The sequence below is a fragment of the Cryptomeria japonica genome, chromosome 11 (assembly GCF_030272615.1).
Source record: "Cryptomeria japonica chromosome 11, Sugi_1.0, whole genome shotgun sequence".
Classification (NCBI taxonomy): domain Eukaryota; kingdom Viridiplantae; phylum Streptophyta; class Pinopsida; order Cupressales; family Cupressaceae; genus Cryptomeria; species Cryptomeria japonica.
This window is the reverse complement of record NC_081415.1, coordinates 466,756,146-466,775,893: the sequence shown is the minus strand read 5'-3', so window position 1 is coordinate 466,775,893 and position 19,748 is coordinate 466,756,146. Positions and strand designations below refer to the sequence as shown.

General features: G+C 34.3%; 1 protein-coding gene across 2 annotated transcripts; it reads left to right on the top strand.

The window, feature by feature from the left end:
• The first annotated feature begins 1,085 nt into the window (after positions 1-1,085).
• Positions 1,086-8,106, top strand: LOC131068957 (methylesterase 18). Of its 2 annotated transcripts, none has more exons than XM_058004255.2 (4): positions 1,086-1,527; positions 2,916-3,056; positions 3,147-3,278; positions 7,985-8,106. In XM_058004255.2, exons 1-4 carry the CDS (start codon positions 1,300-1,302, stop codon positions 7,988-7,990), a joined length of 507 nt encoding a protein of 168 aa, XP_057860238.1. In that variant the 5' UTR covers positions 1,086-1,299; the 3' UTR covers positions 7,991-8,106. The 2 variants fall into 2 exon arrangements, with proteins under 2 accessions (XP_057860238.1, XP_057860231.1); XM_058004248.1 differs by lacking the exon at positions 7,985-8,106 and adding an exon at positions 3,487-3,899.
• The last annotated feature ends 11,642 nt before the right edge of the window (positions 8,107-19,748 follow it).

Here is a 19,748-nt window from a genome sequence, read left to right as displayed (position 1 = left end):
AAACCAAGGAAAACAAAGTTTTGTAATCTATGAATTACCAAATCATTCTCACAAGGTATAGGATTGATCACTCCCACATACACACTATCAACTTCTTATTCTAGAGATTACATTTGTAATTTCACAAATATAATCCTTAGTAATACACAAGTTGTATTTCCAAGTCAATGACAAAAGAAATGATTTTAGAGAAAGAAAAATGGATTCTTGACACCTCAATATAGTTTTCCACATAAAAAACAGAGCTAAGTAATTTAATTTAATTTTTTTATTTTTTACATTTAACTTACACAATTTCCACAACCAGTTCTAAGTAACTTATCTAAATTTAGTTTGCACTTATTTATATACACTCATTTAATTAACCAACATAAAATTAATTAGTATAATAAAACTTTTATACTTGGTGAAGATGATGGTACATGTTCCTTGATTACATTATCTACTAAGATTCAAATCTCTAAATATGTGATTCAATGAACTTTGACTTTAACAAATGAGAGTTCTAAATGTACACTTACTCATCATTGATAAGTATGAGATGTTTTCCACAATAAGTCAAATTATGATATTGCTATTAGGTTTCAAGTGTGTGTATTTTTTCAGTCGAACTCATTGACCCATGTTTCATTAGTATACAAGAACCCATCTCTAATGAGAATGAATGGTACACTTAACACTCATTGCATCTAAGTGATGCTCACAGAGATGGGTTCTTGTGAACCACTACTCATGAAACATGTGTCAATGAGTTTGACTCGAAAACTACATAGTTGAATTGGGGAATGTCTATCCAGCCCCTAGAATGCACCAAACATCTATTATAATGTCCTTATAATGTATAAAAAATAATGATGTCTTGATTCATTCTAGAAGCTAGATAACTACTTTGTTGAATGGTGATAGCTATATCATAACTTATTCATCATGTTCATTCTTTCCTAAAGATGTCAGTATAAATCTAATCCAATCATTTCAAAATTCCATATTCTTTAATGAATTAAGAAAAATAATTTAAAATAAGTCCATATGCCAAATTACAAAAGAGATATAAGACGCCTAGATAGTTCCTATGGGCAAAACAGAAGATAAGCCAGATGGGACATTGTGGGTGAACAATGCTCGGGAGAAACAATGTGCAGGCGTTCGAAAACTTCAAGAGGAAGAGACACAGAGCATTTTCCTGTCCTCCAATGCTCAGATGCTCCATCAATATCACAATTCATTTCCTAGTATTTATATATCACTACTTCACGTGCAATTCAGAGTAAGAAAAGGAGGCAATATCAGCTGATCTCAATGGCAATTAAACCCAATTTCCATTTTGTATTGGTGCATGGAATTTGTCATGGAGCTTGGTGTTGGTACAAAATGGTCCATCTTCTGCAACAAGATGGTCACACAGTCACTGCCATTGATCTCAAAAGTGCAGGCGCAGATCCTTCTGTTGCAGACTCAATAAAGTCCTTTGAGGAGTACAACCAACCTCTCATGGATTTCCTTGCCCAGCTCCCTTCAACTGAAAAGGTATTTTGTTTCAGAGGGCCAGGATATTGGTTCTTTTGCTTAGTTTCTTTATCTTTGTTCTTGAATGTTTTGTGGCTTGTTATGTGAGTGATTTTTACGGTTGATGTTTTTGTTTCAATCATTCAGTTCAAACAGTGTAGGTTAAGCTTTGATTTGTTCGAGCAATTTGTTTTGAAGCTTATAATAGGTGGGGTCTAGTGGAGAAGCTAGTGTGATTTCAAATGAGTCACTTAAACAAGTTGAAGCTTAGGGTGTGTTGTTTAAGCTCGCTCAACATATGATTAAGATTGCTCTGGTAGTCTATTTTGTTGTACCCATCCATTTCTAATAACTTGTTTATCGATATGATCATGTATAACACTGCGTTTTTCCTCAATGGAAGGAACTATGAGGCAAAAATATGCACAATTTCTCAAGTAGTGTCTACCTATTAGTATGGTTTCTGATGAGCCATCAAAACAAATCAAAGCTTAGTTTTAGAATGTGTTGTGTAAGCTTATTTCATGTATGAAATTTCATTTTTTTCTGAGATTGTCTTGGTAGTCTATGCTTTCCGAACATCTTTTTCTGATAACATATTGATATGATAATGTATAACCCCATTTCCTTTTATCAATGGAGAGGTCTACAAGTCAAATCTTTATGTGCACCATTATGACCTCCATTCGCATGAGTTGTCCTCCACTCATATAGGGCAAATTCAAGAGAATGAAACCTGCAACCATCATTTATATTTTTCTAAGATTTTCATGGTAGTCTATTCTGTTCTACCCATCTTTTTAAATAACTTGTATATCAATATGATAATGTATAAAGCCATACTTTTTAAACAGAAGGATCTATGAGGCAAAATCTTTATATACATCATTGTTCCAGCAGAATCTACCTATTAGCATGATTTCAGATGAACCATCTAAACAAGTAAAAACTCAATGTGTTGTTTAAGCTTGTTCCATGCACGATATTCTGTTCTTTTTAAGATTGTCTTGATAGTCCATTATGTTCCGCCCATCTTTTTCAGATATATTTATTGATATAATAATGTATAGAACTACTATGAGGTGGAGTTCGTATATACACCACTATAACTTTTGTTGCTGTGAATTGTCCTCTATCCATATAAGATAAATTTAGAAGAATGAATCATGCAACCATTATCCATAGTTTTCAACAACTTGACTGTTGAATCTATTCTGAAGACCAATATATGCGAGCGGCTATCCAACCCCTATAATATACCAATACATAAATTATGATATATTATAATATCTTATACATTAAAGCATCATAAAAACTGAATAGTCATTTCCCACACCATTTCATCAAAGAAAACAATTGCACTAATTACACTTTAGCTCTGACCGTGTTTAGTAATTCATCTGTCATAGATAGTGCTTGTGGGGCACAGTTTTGGGGGCGTAAGTTTAGCCGCTGCATCAGAAGCATTCCCAGAAAAGATAGCAGTGGCAGTGTATTTGACTGCTTTGATGATTCGTGGTGGAGATCGTCTTCAAGAGGAGCTAAAACTTGTAAGATCTTGGCCTCTGTTTATTTGCTCTGTCCTGAAAGAATTAATCAATGTTACTGTACCTTTTAAAGAGTCTGGTGTTACTATGCAGATCCAACTCGATGAAGAATTTAACAAGCAGTTTATATACAAGTTTGAAGATGGCCCTGAGCAGCTCCCTACCTCAGTAGCCTTACCCAATGCATTACAGAAGTATCTTTTCTATTCAACAACCCCCTCAGCTGTAAGAACAGGCTCATGCTTTTTTTCAACATAGATTGGTATTCTTGTATCGAATAGCAAAATAAATTCATAAATGATGTAGAATTTTAAAAAAAAGAAGTTAGTATACATTTTTCTAATATTTCAATATAGATTGTATTCTTGTATAAGATCTATAATAAAATTCACAAAAAACGTGGGTTTTTCAAATTTTTGGGTTAATGCTACAGGATGCAACATTGGCTTCATTGTGTCTACGCCCAGTCCCACATAATATTATTGTAAAAAATGGTCTCCAGACAAGTGATGAAAAATATGGTACAGTGCCCAGAGTTTACATAAGAACAGAGAAGGATAACATTGTTAGCCCTAAAATTCAGCAAGTATTTATAGATGGCAGTCCCCCAAAAGAAGTGCATAGCTTGGATTGTGATCACAGTCCATTCTTCTGTCTGCCTGATGAACTCCATCAATTGCTTTTGGATATAGCCACAAGGTTCAATAAAACTTCCATTTAGAGTGCAGTATATCTGATTTTGTCTAGTAATATTCCCCCTTTCTGATGATGAATCATCAAGAGTGATTCAAAATGTTGACGGAAAAATAAACACAGTTTTTATCTACAATATCATTTCTTTTTCAATCAATCTATTAAATTTCCAAAATTTATAAATTGTCTCACTTGATTGGACATCCCTTTCACTTTGAATGAAAGACTTTTGCAGTGATTATAAAATATAATTGTGGAGGAAGGAAGAAAGATTGAGATTTGGATAGATTAGGATTTTTCAAAACCCAATATTGGTGCTCTTGTGCTTCTATGAGACATTTTCATAAAAAAATTCAGAGAATAAATAAACTTGATAGTTTGCATTTAAGCCTTTGAATTTATCATTTTGAGCCTGTTATGGCTTAAGCATATGATTTCTTCTTATCACTTTTATTACGGTTAGTGTTATAGGATGGGATTTTTCATTTTGATCTTTGGTAATAATCGATGGATCCAAGCCAGTGACATTTATGCAATATGTTATCTGAGGTGAATCCTTTTTATTATACTTGTTTTATAATCATGATAAAGATTTATAAATAACTCCACCTTTGCTCGCATCTTGGTGGATATTGACATTTCACCACCCCTCCCTAGGGATGTGGTCCTTATGGTTGGGGACAGGCCTTGGACCCAACCATTGGATTTTGAGGGCCTCCCCTTTCGCTGCAAAAAATGTTTCACCATGGGTCATTTAGCATTGGATTGCTCCCTCCCGCATCACAAGGGGGTGACTACTTGGTGGAAGGATGCCACCCTGGACCATTTGACTATTTTTGCTACTAACTTGGCTAATGAGCCGCCCTGCACTGATGAGGTTGATGTTGATATTATTGCTATCCATGAGGAATCAACCTTTGTGGCTCCCTATTTGGATTCTACTCATGTCGCCTCCGACTTGTAGCTCTGCTTCTGTCCCTCTACAACAGCCTATTGTTGTACTACAACAACGCCCTGATGTTCTGCAACAATCAACTATTGCCTTACAGATGCATTCTCCCAAATCTATTGTTGGTACCCAAGTGAGGACCTTACCACTTGACCACTCTCTTGACGGTCCCAATGATAGTATCACCTGGACGGTTTTTTGTCGCAGGCGGAAGGGGAAGTTCACCCCCCGCCCAAGTCCCCTCCTTCTCAAGGCTCGGGTATCCCTACCCCTCCTTGAGTTGGGCTTGGGTTGTTGATGGTTTCTAAGTTTTTTGTTATTGTAATGATGTTGTTGATAGTCCCAGACTATGTGTAATTGTATTATTGATAGTCTCTGACTATGTAAAGGGTTGACGGCCTAGTTCACGTTGCTTTTTTAATCAAAAACATGTAAAGTATGTAAATGATTTAGATGTTAATTTTGGTGTAATATTTTAATTCATTTTAGTGATTCAAAATGTAGTAGATGTATCACACTATCACTTTTCCACTTTAGGTGGATGATAAGTTATCACTTTTTGTCTCATGTCATAAGATTATGACCGTTGTCCTAATCTTATGTCTTCCTATGTTTCACCTTGGCCTTTGTAACCAGAGGGTCTCTTATGTACATTCCATTGATTCTATTGCATCATTGATGGGAATGTAGTTTGTTCTTGTCATATTGCTTCTCTCTTGTTCTTTTGCTTTCCATTAGGCCTCTAGATCTTTGGTGGCTACCTTCATAGCCAAATCTTACAAAGTGTTCTTATGAATTCTTTTTGTATGCTCTTAACATTTTGGGTGATAATCAAAGGATTCATTAACACCAAAGTGAATGTCTTTAAATACCAACACATAATGAATCATTACATAAATATGTACCAAGTTTGCTCCAACAACTATGAGAAACGAATAGTAGTTGACAATTTATGTATTTTTTAAAATAATTTTTGGGTCTAATTCACACCATGTGGGATTATTCTTGCATCCCTTAGTAATTACCCAAAATTAGGATTATGGAATTTGGGGATATAGATTGGACATGTGGAAATGTAGGTGAGGATGGATAGAGATTGGGGAAGGAGCTTAACTTAGCACATAAGTTTGCCAAATGTTGCTACACAATTGTTTTTATGCAATCTTGCAAAATAACTCAAGACTAAATAGGAATTGAAATGGATATGCTTATAGCTTGCCCCCATTGTGAGGTGCATGTGAATCCTAGCATGAAAATGTATTTCAAAGAGAGTACTTACAAACATGCATGAAAGTAAATATTGAATTATGAAAAAAATATTAGGGTCCATGCAATGCAATGGTACCACTAGATCTCCTTGTGTGTGTTCAAATAAACTTACAAATCAAAGACAAAGTATGCAATGAGTAGCATTTATCTCACAAGTAAAATAAGCACTAATCACAAACTTGTTCTTACTGTATAGGGAAATAACTAATTAAATGTAAGGATAGGATTTTATAAATGTATTGAAAGTAATGTTGCATTCCTAGGCTATATGACAAAATATATCATATTTGGTGCTAGCATGTCGTGTAATCAAGATTTGTTTAGAAACAATAATGAATATTTGTATTAGTACATGTAACTTTTTGCAATCTCAACAAAGGAGTTTTAGCAAAAGGATATGCTATTCAACCCACCCACTTTAATTGGTTACATTAATTTGATGTAAGGAATTAGATGAGGGGGGAAATAGTATATGAAATAAAAATGTAAGTTAAGCATTGAAAGTATAACCGATTTGTGCAATCTAAAAAAATGCTTTGAACATATAAATAATTTAAACTAACGAATTCCATGAATACACTCCATAACGAAAAAATAAGGCATATAGTAGGATAGATATAAAACCACATGGACTTAAGATAAATATCAAAGTATAAGGTGCAGACACCTAAAAATGTCTCATTTATCATGTACTAATTATTCGTCCAATTACTTAAATAATTCTTTTAATATTTAATTAAATTAATTAATCTTATTTTTCTAAAGTTTCATATTTCATCATCTTACTAATTATTCTATTTCAATTCTATCATCGTTTAATCATTTAAACCATTTTCTAATGTTAATTAAATATTTATTATTTAACTAATTGTGATTATTAATTCTTAAATTTAAATAATCTTTATTATTTAAATAAATTCATAATCAGTTTCTATTTCTAATCAATTAATCAATTAACCCTCTTCTAAATATTAATTAAATATTTATTATTTAATTAATGTTGATTTTAATCCTTTAATTTGAATAATCTTTATTATTTAATTGAATCCAGTTTCTAAATAATTAAATTATTTAATTTAACTAATTATTTCCTCTAATTCAATTTCCAAATATATGTGCATGATTTCAAAAATCAAATTGAATTCCAAAGTCAACTTCTAAATATATTCAGATAACAAATTGAATTTAAAATAAATTCAATATTTGAATTAAATATCATGCAATGATTAAATTGAAAATCAAAGTCAAAGTGCAAGCACACGCTAAATTAATTAATTAATTAAATCATTATCTTTTCAATCTCTATTTCTATCTTCCACTTTGTTTTTTTCCAAAAAGCTTTCAACTAGTTAACTATTCCATCTATTTTAATTGATTATTTCAATTAATTGATTAAATGCATCGTTTATTTAATTCTCTCCAATCATTCTTTTTTTATCTTCTAGTTATCTTTTTCTAAATAAAGTTTTCTTTGTCATCATTTAATTATCCTCCAATCATTCTTTTTCATCTTTCAATCAACTTTTTTCTCAATCAGTTAACTCATTTATCTATTCAATCTATTCCGTTCCACCTCCAAATCAATAGTTCAACTATCAATCAACATGTGAGCTCACCTGAGTTCCACCTCTTAATCATTCTATTCTACCTCTCAATCAATCCTCCCCAATAATCTATAAATTGAGAATTCAATTTCTATTTTGAACAATCACGAACTTCAAATCTTTGTGTCATTTGTTGGTTGTCAGCGCGATATCTGAGAGCCATCATACCACAAAGAGGAGAAGAACAATGAAAGCAATATGCAGTCATGGAATAGGGATAATTGATTGAATATTTACATTTTTATTTGCTTAATTGTGTCATTTCATTGGTTTTGTTTATAATTCTTTGGTTGGATAGGGATTTGTGATTTTCCTCTATTTCTAGTTGAATTAATGATGAATTTTAGCATACACGTTTTGGTGAACCCGACGTGAATCAACAACACTCTGATTTGGAATTTTGTGTATTCATGCAGGTATAGATATCGGATCGTGCAACTACTCCTCTTTCTTAAATTCATATTCTAAGAGGTTGTTTGATCTTAATTGGTGTTTTATTCAAAAATCTCATGACTAACATTGTGTAGATCAAGTTCTAGGCAAGATTGCAGACTATTCAAAGATTTTATGATATCTTCTCAACTATGGCAAATTTATCCATGATTTTTTTACTATAGGTTAATGAACATCTCATGACTCTTCAGTAAAAAAATTAGCTTTAGATCATCATTTGTGAGTGAGATATGATAGTTTCAATTATTTTAATAAATCTTTGAGTTTTGGAGAGAATAAATGAATTTCTGTGAGATTGTTTTACACCAGGTTTAGGATATTGAGACACGACTACAGTAAAAAATTCAGATATGTAACATTTTTTTTGACCAAGATATGATCATTTTAATGTTTTTAATAAATTCTGAATTTTGGGTGCAAATAAGAGAAATTTTCTAAAATTCTTACATTTCCATAAAGCTCTTAAAATTTCACAGGGGGTAGCCTCTTTACACTTTTGATTTTGATGTCAAATAATTAATTTAAAGCTAGATCTTTAAAAATTCATGTTTTTCCATAAATCTGCTCTCTAGGGTGCAAATTAATGTCTTTTTCTAAAATTCTTACATTTTTGGAAATTTCTCAGAAATTCACTAGGTGTATCTTCTTTGTAATTTTATTTTGGGGTTAAAAAAAATAAAAAATTAATGTTGTCATTTTTTATTTCTCTTACTACTTGTTTGTTTTCAACGTGTGGGGAAATTATAGAGAAGGCTTGATCATTCCAGATTATTTTGGACACCACTAACAATTTGATTGCAGGATCCTTTGGGGTTAAATCACTTTTGGATTTTGAGTTTAAAATTGACATGCATGCTTTCACATTTCAATTTGGTGCTTAAAATAAATTTGGTTACAATGGACATGCATGCTTTCACACTTCCATTTGGGGCTTAAAATAAATCTGGTTAAAATGGGCATGCATGCCTTCACATTGCAATTTGGGGCTTAAAATAAATCTGGTTAAAATTGATATGCATGCTTTCACACTTCAGCTTGGTGTTCTAAAATTGACATGCATATGTGTATCTCACACCCAGGGATAACTTTAAGAAACCACCCCTTAGGAAAAAGTGTAAAATCCTGGCGAATCAGACATTATTTTTTGGGGGAAATTTTCATATTGATGGCGAATTTTTTTTTTCAGAATAGGGAAAAAAAATATTTTGTATTGCCGATTTTTTTCTAGGGTACGAAAATTTCATAAATTTCTAGCAAATAATACCTTGTTCTATGGGGAAAATATATATTGTAGGAGCCAAATATTTTTCGTTTAAAGGAACAAATATATAATTGTATGGGCAAAAAATTTTACTCCGAAGGAAAAATTATTTAAGTGTATTGGTGATTTTTATCCACCGCTTGAAAATTATTTAATTTGTTTGGCTAATATTTTGTTATTTATGGAAAAATATATATTTTATTGGCAATTTCATGAATTCATTGCCATTAATAGTCAAAGCACATCACATCACATTGAGTCTGAACTTTGCACGATGTATCGATAAGCGCAATCTGTTTGACATGTGAAGGGTGACACGCACCTAAAATCCATCAATGATTTTAAACCGTTCAATGATCGTAGATCAATGGCTGAAGTTTTATTTCGGCCCAATTTTTTGAAGAGAACATAGTTCACCAGAAAGTGCCCGGAATGGAATTGGATTCAATAAACACATATCAAATGTCACGAATGATAATGTTGGTCATTTAATAATGTCTAGTCACTAACTACAATCCACTTTGTCCTCACGACTTCCAATGTGGTACTTGCCAACTCGGTACTGGTTTATAGTTGTTTCCAATTTCGCACACTAGTGCATTTATGGGAAAGATTTGCAGAGATATATGAAAGATTTAAAAAAAATTAAAGGAATTAATATGGTTAGAGAAGTAATTATTACAATCAAGAACTTCAACTATTTATGTACGATCTATGCTTCTTTCATCTTCAAATAGCCTTTGCCATTTAGTAGATAAATCATCAGAGTTCACGATATTTAAATTCTGCCTTTGGTTTAGGTCTATAGGCTCAAGTTGTTTAATTTGGTAATCTGATTTGTCAAGATGGACACTCTATCCGCTTGAGAAGCATTTCTATGGAGGACCAGAGGGCCTTTTTGGGTTTCATTAAACACCCAACCTTCCAATCAGTCTACAAGGAGGTTGGGATGTTCACCAATGATGTTGTGAGGATGGTGTTGGGCAGAGACTTTCTGCTAACGAAAATATATACCGTGTTAACACGGACATTACATCCCAGTTCTTAGCGTCTCTCCTAGATCTTGGAGGAGACAAGGTGGATATGTTGATGTTGTTAAGGAAGGTGTTTAAAGAAGACATCCTTGGAGACGTGTTAATGTTGTTGTCCTTGCAGAAGTAGGGGTGGGGATCCCTTGGGCGAGTGAATTAACTAAGCTTCTCCTCCCTGACCAAACAGTGCCAGTGGCCAAGCAACCGTTTCTTTTGAACCTGAATGCAGAGTAATTGACATGTCATAGGAAATGGGTATAGATTGGCAGGGACTTTCTCCAGAAATGGTTGCTCCTGGATGACTTTCCAAACTACAGTTGGCTTGCATAATTCTCTCAGCTTATAATGTTTGAAGAATTCTACATGGAGGGAGGGCTAGATTCTTAGGGTAAACCATCCACTACCTATGCCCTAGCCCCGACCCCTAGTATGTTTTTTTGGCTATGTCCTCATAACCTCACAAGCTTAGTGGCTCACTCATTTTGACTTTAAAGTTTTTGAGGGACTCAAGTCTCATACGTGTAAATATTGTAAATTTTCAAAACATAAATATTAATGATCTAATTTTGCAAATTCTAGTTCGTTTCAGTTTGCCTCTTATGGATATAAAAAAAATTTCTATTTCATTTTATTAATGATAGTTTTGCAAATGCTTTTTGTCTATGAGCTATGTTATTTCAATATTTTGTTAAACAATGGAAATAAATTTAATATTGTGATAATTTTTATGTGATGCTTCTTCCTCTATATTTAATATATATATATATATATATATATATATATATATATATATATATATATATATATATATATATAATCCAGTTCATTCCATTCATTATTTATACATTGGTTATGGTTGATTATAATTTTATAAATATAAAAAAAAAGATGTTTATCTTGTGAAAAAAAAGTGAATTAAAAGTCCAACTTACTTGTTGTTGAAGTTTTGAAGTAGTGCATGCGTGGGTTGGTACATGCTATGATTTATAGGTAAGATTTTGTCATTATGAAGAAATTTGAGACATTTATGAATGGTAGATGGATTGCTTTCATGGAAGAGAACCAAGGATGTCCCAACTTCACACAAAATTGATCTGATGTAGGAATGATAGCAAAAATGACATCTAAGCACTTAGTACCAACCTTAACGGGAAGAGTAATAGAACCTATAGTAGGACAAGAGAAACCATCAAAGATCTTAATCACTAAATCAAATTTATCATATGTTACTTCATGCAATTGTGAAGTATAAAGATATTCTTAAGTTATTACATTCACCATACATGTTGGATCAACGAGAACCCCTCGTGAGAGTATGTCTTTGATCTTTGCAGTGATATATAGTGGGCCATCAGGTGTTTCAATAGTCTCACTAGGATCAAAGGTAATGCATATTGCATAGGTCCTTAGGAGGTGCAGGTTTATCAATAAGATTCACAACATTATTAGACTCAAGGCCAAGGTCATTAGAAGAAAATTCAAGATTCTCAGACTCAATGTGGATTTCAGCCCGAATGTGGGAAGTAAGCACATTTGTGAGAACTTCGCCCAGAATCTGGTATTGGTGGAGAAGAGGTTGCTTTGCATCGACCTGACCCGCCAATAGGTGGCAGGTCAGGTCGATAGGTGGTAGGCTAGGTCGATGCAAAGCAACCTCTTCTCCACCAATACCAGATAGAAGAGAAAGTACTTTAATTTAATGCCATCAGGATAAAAGGCTTTAATCAAGATAGATAAATGGTATGCAAGTGTATCTATTTGGAATGCATTACCCAAACACCGCAATCGATCACTCGCACACGAAGTTCCACGTTTGTGATCTTTTTCAAATCCTAATATGGTTTCTATCTCATCAACCTCTAGAGGAGCCACCTGACTTGGCCCCACCCAAACCAAGATCCATTCTTCCCACTTTTCAAGATTGTATTTCTCTTCACTATCTTGTAGTTTCCCTCATGAATTTTCAATTATAGTGCAGAGTTCTTCACGAAGGACACCACCACATCGTCTAGAGTCTATGCTTCAATTTTTTTCTTTGATCCCATGGAGGCCAATAGTCCTTTGTCTAAGGAAGTGCTTCCTGAATAGTTATGGGGGGAAGAGGTAATGCTTGAAATTGCCCTTCTATTGGGAGATTGTGTACATAACCTCTTGGTTTTCTGAAAGCTGAAAATTACTTTGAGTCCGCCAACTCTAGTTCCACACTATAAAAAATTTTAAATATTGACTTCCAAATATCCTTCGGTGCAAAAGCATCATTCTCATAATAGAAAAAAGGCGCTCCTTGCATGAACACATTGATTTCCTCCAAGCGTGGCCCAATAGGTTTCGCAAGAGCTCCAAAACCAGTTAGTCCCTCTGGACATAAATTAGAGACGTCACATCACACACTCCAGACATTGTTTGTTTGTATTGCATACTCTCTATCTATTTATCACCCTTAAACACTTTCCTCTACTTTTCTCCAATTTCTCTCTTCTAGGCAGTTGATGAGCTTGTTTCCATGTCATTCAAGATAATGCCTGCTTGCTTTCTTTTACGAAATTTGCTTGCACATGAATCTTCAGCTTGTATGTTCTTCTTCCATACAAATATAAATTTTAATTCATGCTCAAATAATAATTAAATAAAATAATCATTTGTAAAGAAAAGATTTAGTCATTCGATGTTACATATTATCTGACGGAAAGATCCTAGACAATTCTTGGAGAAAGGAAACATCATTGATAATCATTTTTTGCAAATAACACTGAATCAAATAAATTAAAAATGTTTCATGTAATTTTTAAAAGTAGAACTCGTTCAATGCTTTCATGCACCGACGGCAAAGCCGTCTGACCCACACCATTATTCATAATAGAACAAATCAATATAATAGGCTATTATAAAGAATATATACAAAAATATGAAAGAACATTAAATTACCATTACAAACCCATCATTTCAAATGAAAGGTGAATCCATCATCATTTGGAAGAAGGGTATATGAGAAACCCTACTTTTAAGGGTTTGTGAGAGGCTAAATAAGGGATTTTGCATCTAAGAAGGTTAAAACTTGTAAATAATTGCATTTCCTTAGTTTTGAATCATATACTTTCCAAAGCAACCTTTTGATAGTAGATTCTGTGTACCATCCTAATCCAAAAATCATTCATTTTGTCTACATCATTGCTAAAATCAGTTTAAAGTGTATTCATTTAGGGACCTTTCATAAAATATTCTCAACTTACACATCATAAAAGGATCTTAAAATATTCATTGTTTATAATGATAAGAATTTGGTTGTTCCATACACCTTCCTTTACTATTTTAAAAATATCATCGACCAAAATATTGTGCAGCAGTAGTATGGAGTACATTTCATCTATTTTATGCCTAAATATTTCATCATACCACTCTCTTTTCAAAGGTGACTGATCGATTGCCATGTTTGGGTAATGCATTCCAAATAGATACAGTTGCATACCATTTATCTGTCTTGATTAAAGAATTTTATCCTGATGGCATTAAATTAAAGTTCTTTCTCTATTTTCTAGTGATCTCTAGAGCAGAGGTTGCTTTGCATTGACCTGAGATACATTTAACTTGTGTTGTATCTTTGAAAATATGTATCCTAGGATGATGCAATGTAATCTCTGCTCCACCAATACCAGATAGAAGGAAAATACTTTAATTTAAAGCCATCAGGATAAAATGCTTTCAAGACATATATTAGGTATAAAAGGAAGCCTACCTTGTCATTTAAAGGGGTCTACCTACAATTCAAGTGATCTCTTAATTATAAAATCAATTCAATTCCAAGTGAACATGCAATCAAGCATTGAAGGAGAATTCAAGTTGGTGCAGGTGCATGTGGAAGACCAAAGGACTCAATGAAGCCATTAAAGAATTTTGAAGGTCTTAGGAGTGAAGAGCCAATCAATTATGATGTCTTAAGGTCCATTATGGCGAATGTAAGAGTGGAGAAATTGCTTGCTAAGGAGCAGAAGTAGCAAATCCGCCTTAAGGAGGGGCACATTTTATGATTGTCAGTGTTTAGACATTTCAAATGAAAGGTGAATCCATCATCATTTGGATGGTATAGTGTTTGGAAGAAGGGTATATGAGAAACCCTACTTTTAAGGGCTTGTGAGAGGCTAAATAAGGGATTTTGCATCTAAGAAGGTTAAAACTTGTAAATAATTGCATTTCCTTAGTTTTGAATCATATACTTTCCAAAGAAACCTTTTGATAGTAGATTCTGTGTACCATCCTAATCCAAAAATCATTCATTTTGTCTACATCCGATAGTCATTGCTAAAATTAGTTTAAAGTGTATTCATTTAGGGACCTTTCATAAAATATTTTCAACTTACACATCATAAAAGGATCTTAAAATATTCATTGTTTATAATGATAAGAATTCGGTTGTTCCATACACCTTCCTTTACTATTTTAAAAATACCATTGACCAAAATATTGTGCAGCAGTAGTATGGAGTGCATTTCATCTATTATATGCCTAAATATTTCATCATACCACTTTCTTTTCAAAGGCGACTGATCGATTGCCATGTTTGGGTAATGCATTCCAAATAGATATAGTTGCATACCATTTATCTGTCTTGATTAAAGACTTTTATCCCGATGGCATTAAATTAAAGTTCTTTCTCTATTTTCTGGTGATCTCTAGAGTAGAGGTTGCTTTGCATTGACCTGGGATACATTTAACTTGTGTTGTATATGCGGAAATATGTATCCTAGGATGATGCAATGCAACCTCTACTCCACCAATACCAGATAGAAGAGAAAGTACTTTAATTTAAATCCATCAGGATAAAATGCTTTCAAGACATATATTAGGTATAAAAGGAAGCCTACCCTGTCATTTGAAGGGGTTTACCTACAATTCAAGTGATCTCTTAACTATAAAATCAATTCAATTCCAAGTGAATAGGAAATCAAGCATTCATCAAGAATTAAAGGAGAAATCACTATTGAACTTACCCATGTCTCATATAACCCTATGTTGGCTACGCCCCACAATAATTAGAAGATCCTAATTACTACTGTCCTAAACCTTGCATTGACGGTCACAATTTCACAGTGAATTGAGTTAATTAGTCCATTAGCGAGATTGGGAAAGAGTTTGGTATTGAGTTAGGTTGGTGGAAGGTTTAAGGAGGTACACTATCATCGTAATTAATGTTAGAGAGTGTTGTATGAAGAAGAATGGCCACGAAAGGAGTGACTATCCTAAGTGCTTGAAACTGTCACAAAAAGTGAGTGTTGCAGTAGTGAATCTTCCTTTGATCTTTATTTGTTTGGGAGGGTACAGACCCATGGTGGTATATGTTGAGTGGTTGGGAGGGTAAAGACACACATATCAACTATCTACTTTGACATCCGAGGATGGTGTCCACCTACTCTAAAACCTTGTGGGCACTCTCTATCTGATACTAACATATACATAACATGTGCCTCTCATATAACCCTATGTTGGCTAGGCCCCACCATAATTATAAGATCCTAATTACTAAAAACACTAGATTCTCCCCTAAAAGGTTGTTGAGTCATAGAAGGCCTAGCTTGATAGCCCTATAGTCTCTCATACCTAAAATATCCTTGTGTCGATGATGGTCAAATGTGACTACCCTATGGCCCCTACTATGCTCTATACCTTTGTCCCTAATATTGTTACTATTATGTTTTTCTTTGTAAATCATATAGTAAGTCTAAATTATCCTTTGAAGGATGGGGAGGCCTATGGACACTTTAGTCCCTTCATCAAGGTTACAAACTTCTCTCATGCCTCTTGTCTCCTCCCATGTACCTCCTTTTCCATAAGAGACTTTGCCATAGCAACCCTAAAGTCATTTGGATTGGCCATGTGTAGGAAAACTGAAATTTTGGGCTTTCCACCCCTAATGAAATAATTTACAAGTAACTTGTCTTGAATGTAATCTACAAGCTACAAGAACTCTAAAAACTAACTCTCTTGTTAAGCCACTATGAAACCTTATTATGTAAATTGTGAAAGTCATCTATGCATCTTTGTCAAAAATATTTTGAAATAGAACACACTTTGAAGCACTCCAAAATGGTATCTGGAGAGGGTTTCCAATGTGAGTTGGTACATTTTATCCTCCTAGTACCACAAGGTGGAATCAAGTCCTCTCAAAAATTGCATTGAAAATTATGCCTTTAAGTTGCTCACATATAGATGCAACCCAAAGCATAAGTCCAAGCTAAGTAACCAAGACTTATCCTCAACCCCATTTGTGGATCTTAAAAATGTAGAGGATTGGAGATGAAGCAACTCTCAAATATGATCCTTTGGCTCATGATATGTTCTTGCTATAGTCTATACCTCTTGTATTTATGCATGATGAGGCTAGGTAATGTGTATTGATCAATATTCTATCTCCTCTATGTGTATTTCCCAAATTCAAGGCGAACTCCTAATAAGCTCCCAAGATGCAAGTATATGCTCCTCTACTACAAGTGGATCCTCATGGCTTGTAATATTTGAGGTCCATACTCGAGCTACTCATCTTGGTGAAAACTCTCAAAGTGATATGACCCTTCCTTCCATTTCCTACACCCTATTTTCTAACCCACACCTCATAACCTTTATCTCACTTCCTATCATTATTACCTTCCATCTACCTTTCATATCCCCTATCTTAACCTCCTCCACTTTCCTACATCCTATCCTAAACCTTAACCTCATGCACACTTACTTTTACTTCACCTACCTAACCCCATTCCATCCTTCACATCCTTTTATCCCCTCCCATTCACTTTCCTACCTACCAAACCCCTAGCATATCCTAACTCACTCTTTCACCATTACATCCTTCATCACTTACCTCCCTATCTTATCCTAACAAACACCTCATAACCTTATACCTCTAAGCTTCCATTTTATACCACCCTCCTAATGGTACACTTATTCTCCCTTCCAAAACACTGACAAAAAATAACACTCGATCACTACACAGTGCTCTCACGGTTCTGCAACAGAGATTTTCTATCACAACCATATATACCAGCATCCATAATTAGGATATATTTTACATAATGGCACTCGATCACGCAAGTTTAGGTCATCCCTCTCCTTAATTAAGATATATTTTAAATATGGAAAGTAGTGTTAATATGTTTCAGGCTAACTATATTGTTCATTATTTAAAATGCAATAATTAATTAATACATGATTGTAGGATTGTTCAATGGTTTAGGTCTTGTAAGAAATTCTTCTTTTAAATCGATCATATCATATTACAGAAACCTCTCACCATCTGTGCTATTGGCAATTAATCTGATAAATCTATAATAAACTTTGAATCTAAATATTTGAATATGTATAACAATGAATTTGTTGATTATACCCTACCTTTTTTCTTCAACCGGATCTTGTAATGCCCAATTTAGAGTGAAATGATGATAATTGAAATGGCTGCCCTGACAAACACATTCCTGCAATGATTAAACCGGCACAGGGAACCTATGTCCACCTCCCTCCTTCATGTTCATCGGGGGATGGCCCAATAATAACTTCTCGAATCGGCATGGGAGGAACCACTTCATTCCACGACTGGAGCATTTGTGGCATAAAGGTCCTATTGGGAACCAACCATTTGAATCAATTTGGTTTTTTTCATCGTAGTGTCGAAGCATCTGTCCAAAAGCAAGATGTGGGCAAGGAAGGCAATGCATTATGACAAGAAGCTATCTCCTTCAGACATCCGACCGGTGATTGCAATTAGGAGGTTGAGCCTTGACGTCATGTGAATTAAATTTTTTCTTTCTCCCCGGTCGATCAAGCGCATAAATGACCTGATCCGATCTCTTTGTCCCACAGTCATCCAATCAGCGCATAAATGACCTATCCCTTTTCATACGAGAAAGAGTGCCTGACCTGATCTCTTTGTTCAGTTGAGCACATCGGCATATCGATCGGGCCATAGTAGTATAGCTAGGATAGCTGGTATTTTGTAATGGCAGAGGCGGGATTTATGAAATGACTTGGTCTTTTTTTTTTTTAAAGTAATGCCCATAGTCATTGGAATTTCGATGAACGTGGGCACTTTTTCTAAAAAAACACAAATGTCATTGCCAATTCCTTCTCTGTTGAAACCAAATGTTGCATTATCGTCGGAATTCCGATGAACTCAGGCATTTTTAAAAAAAAAATCAAATTTGATCACAATATACCTTCTTCGTCAAAATTTTAGGCCAAATGTATTAGTGTAAGCATATACGGTAGCTTCTTTATTCAATTTCCCATGTTCACTTACCTACGAGTAGGTGGTTTTGAGGGTCAACCATTCAAGCTGCATAGGTATGCCTTTGATAACTATGTACTTATAGAGGTGAGCAGGCAGCTAGCTTAAGTGATAAGAGATTGGGGGCAAAAGGTGAGTCTGGAGTTGTATTCCCTATTGAACTTGGATACTACAGCTGCAAATCTGTATCTGACGCTTTGAACTTGGAATTGGAATTCTAGAGGATGAACCTACAACCATATGTGGAAAGACGTAAGTTTGATAGTAGAGGTTAGGCCATTGAAAATCAAAATGTGGACAACCATTTTTGTCATGAACCTCAGTTGGAGGATTACTAGGATAATTGCAATGATGAAAATGAGGTAAGAAGAAGACTGCGGTTAAGGTTCACTTTGCAACAAAAAATCACCATGAAGCTTCCAATCAATATATCTGGAGTACAGGAAGATACAGGGGAAGACATTTTAGAACTTGAGTTCGACACAAAGGTTCAAGGAAAGTCAATTCCAGAGATTGATTGGAGTAAAAGGGAGGATGACAGTGTTCAAGCTAGAACTTTTAATGTTATAAGACAAACAGAGAGATGGTTGAGAAACCAAAAGTTTAAGGAGGGATCTCACATGTCCTCACATGAACTAAGAGTTGATTCACATATTGTGACTCAATCTCCCATTTCTTCCACTAATGAAATTATTAATGTTGCAGGTATTTCAAGTCCCATTGTTGAGAAAATCCAACCTAGGAGATCAAAGAGATCACCATCAGGTTCCACAACTGCTCGAGTAACCCGGTCCAGGAGTAAGAAAAAGTGTAGATAGCCCATTTTGAAACAGATTGTTGTGGACCTAGACTTTAGTGAAGAGATAGAGGCAACAATGGATCAACAAGATTTGGATGAACCTGTGATGCAGTAAATGGACATGGGTAGAGAAGTGGAGAGCAAACAAGACCCCATGAACACCCTGGTTATTGTCAATTCACCGGATATACAGACAACTCCTCCACCTAAAGAGCCTACGAACACACCACGATGGTTGGAAGCTAGTGTTGGAAAGAAACAAAGTGTAGTGCTGATTACAATCCCTATGGAAGACATGGTCAACAAATGTTTGGGAAAGGCATCAAAGCCGAAAAAACTCAAGATGCAGACAATGCTTGAAGTAGAT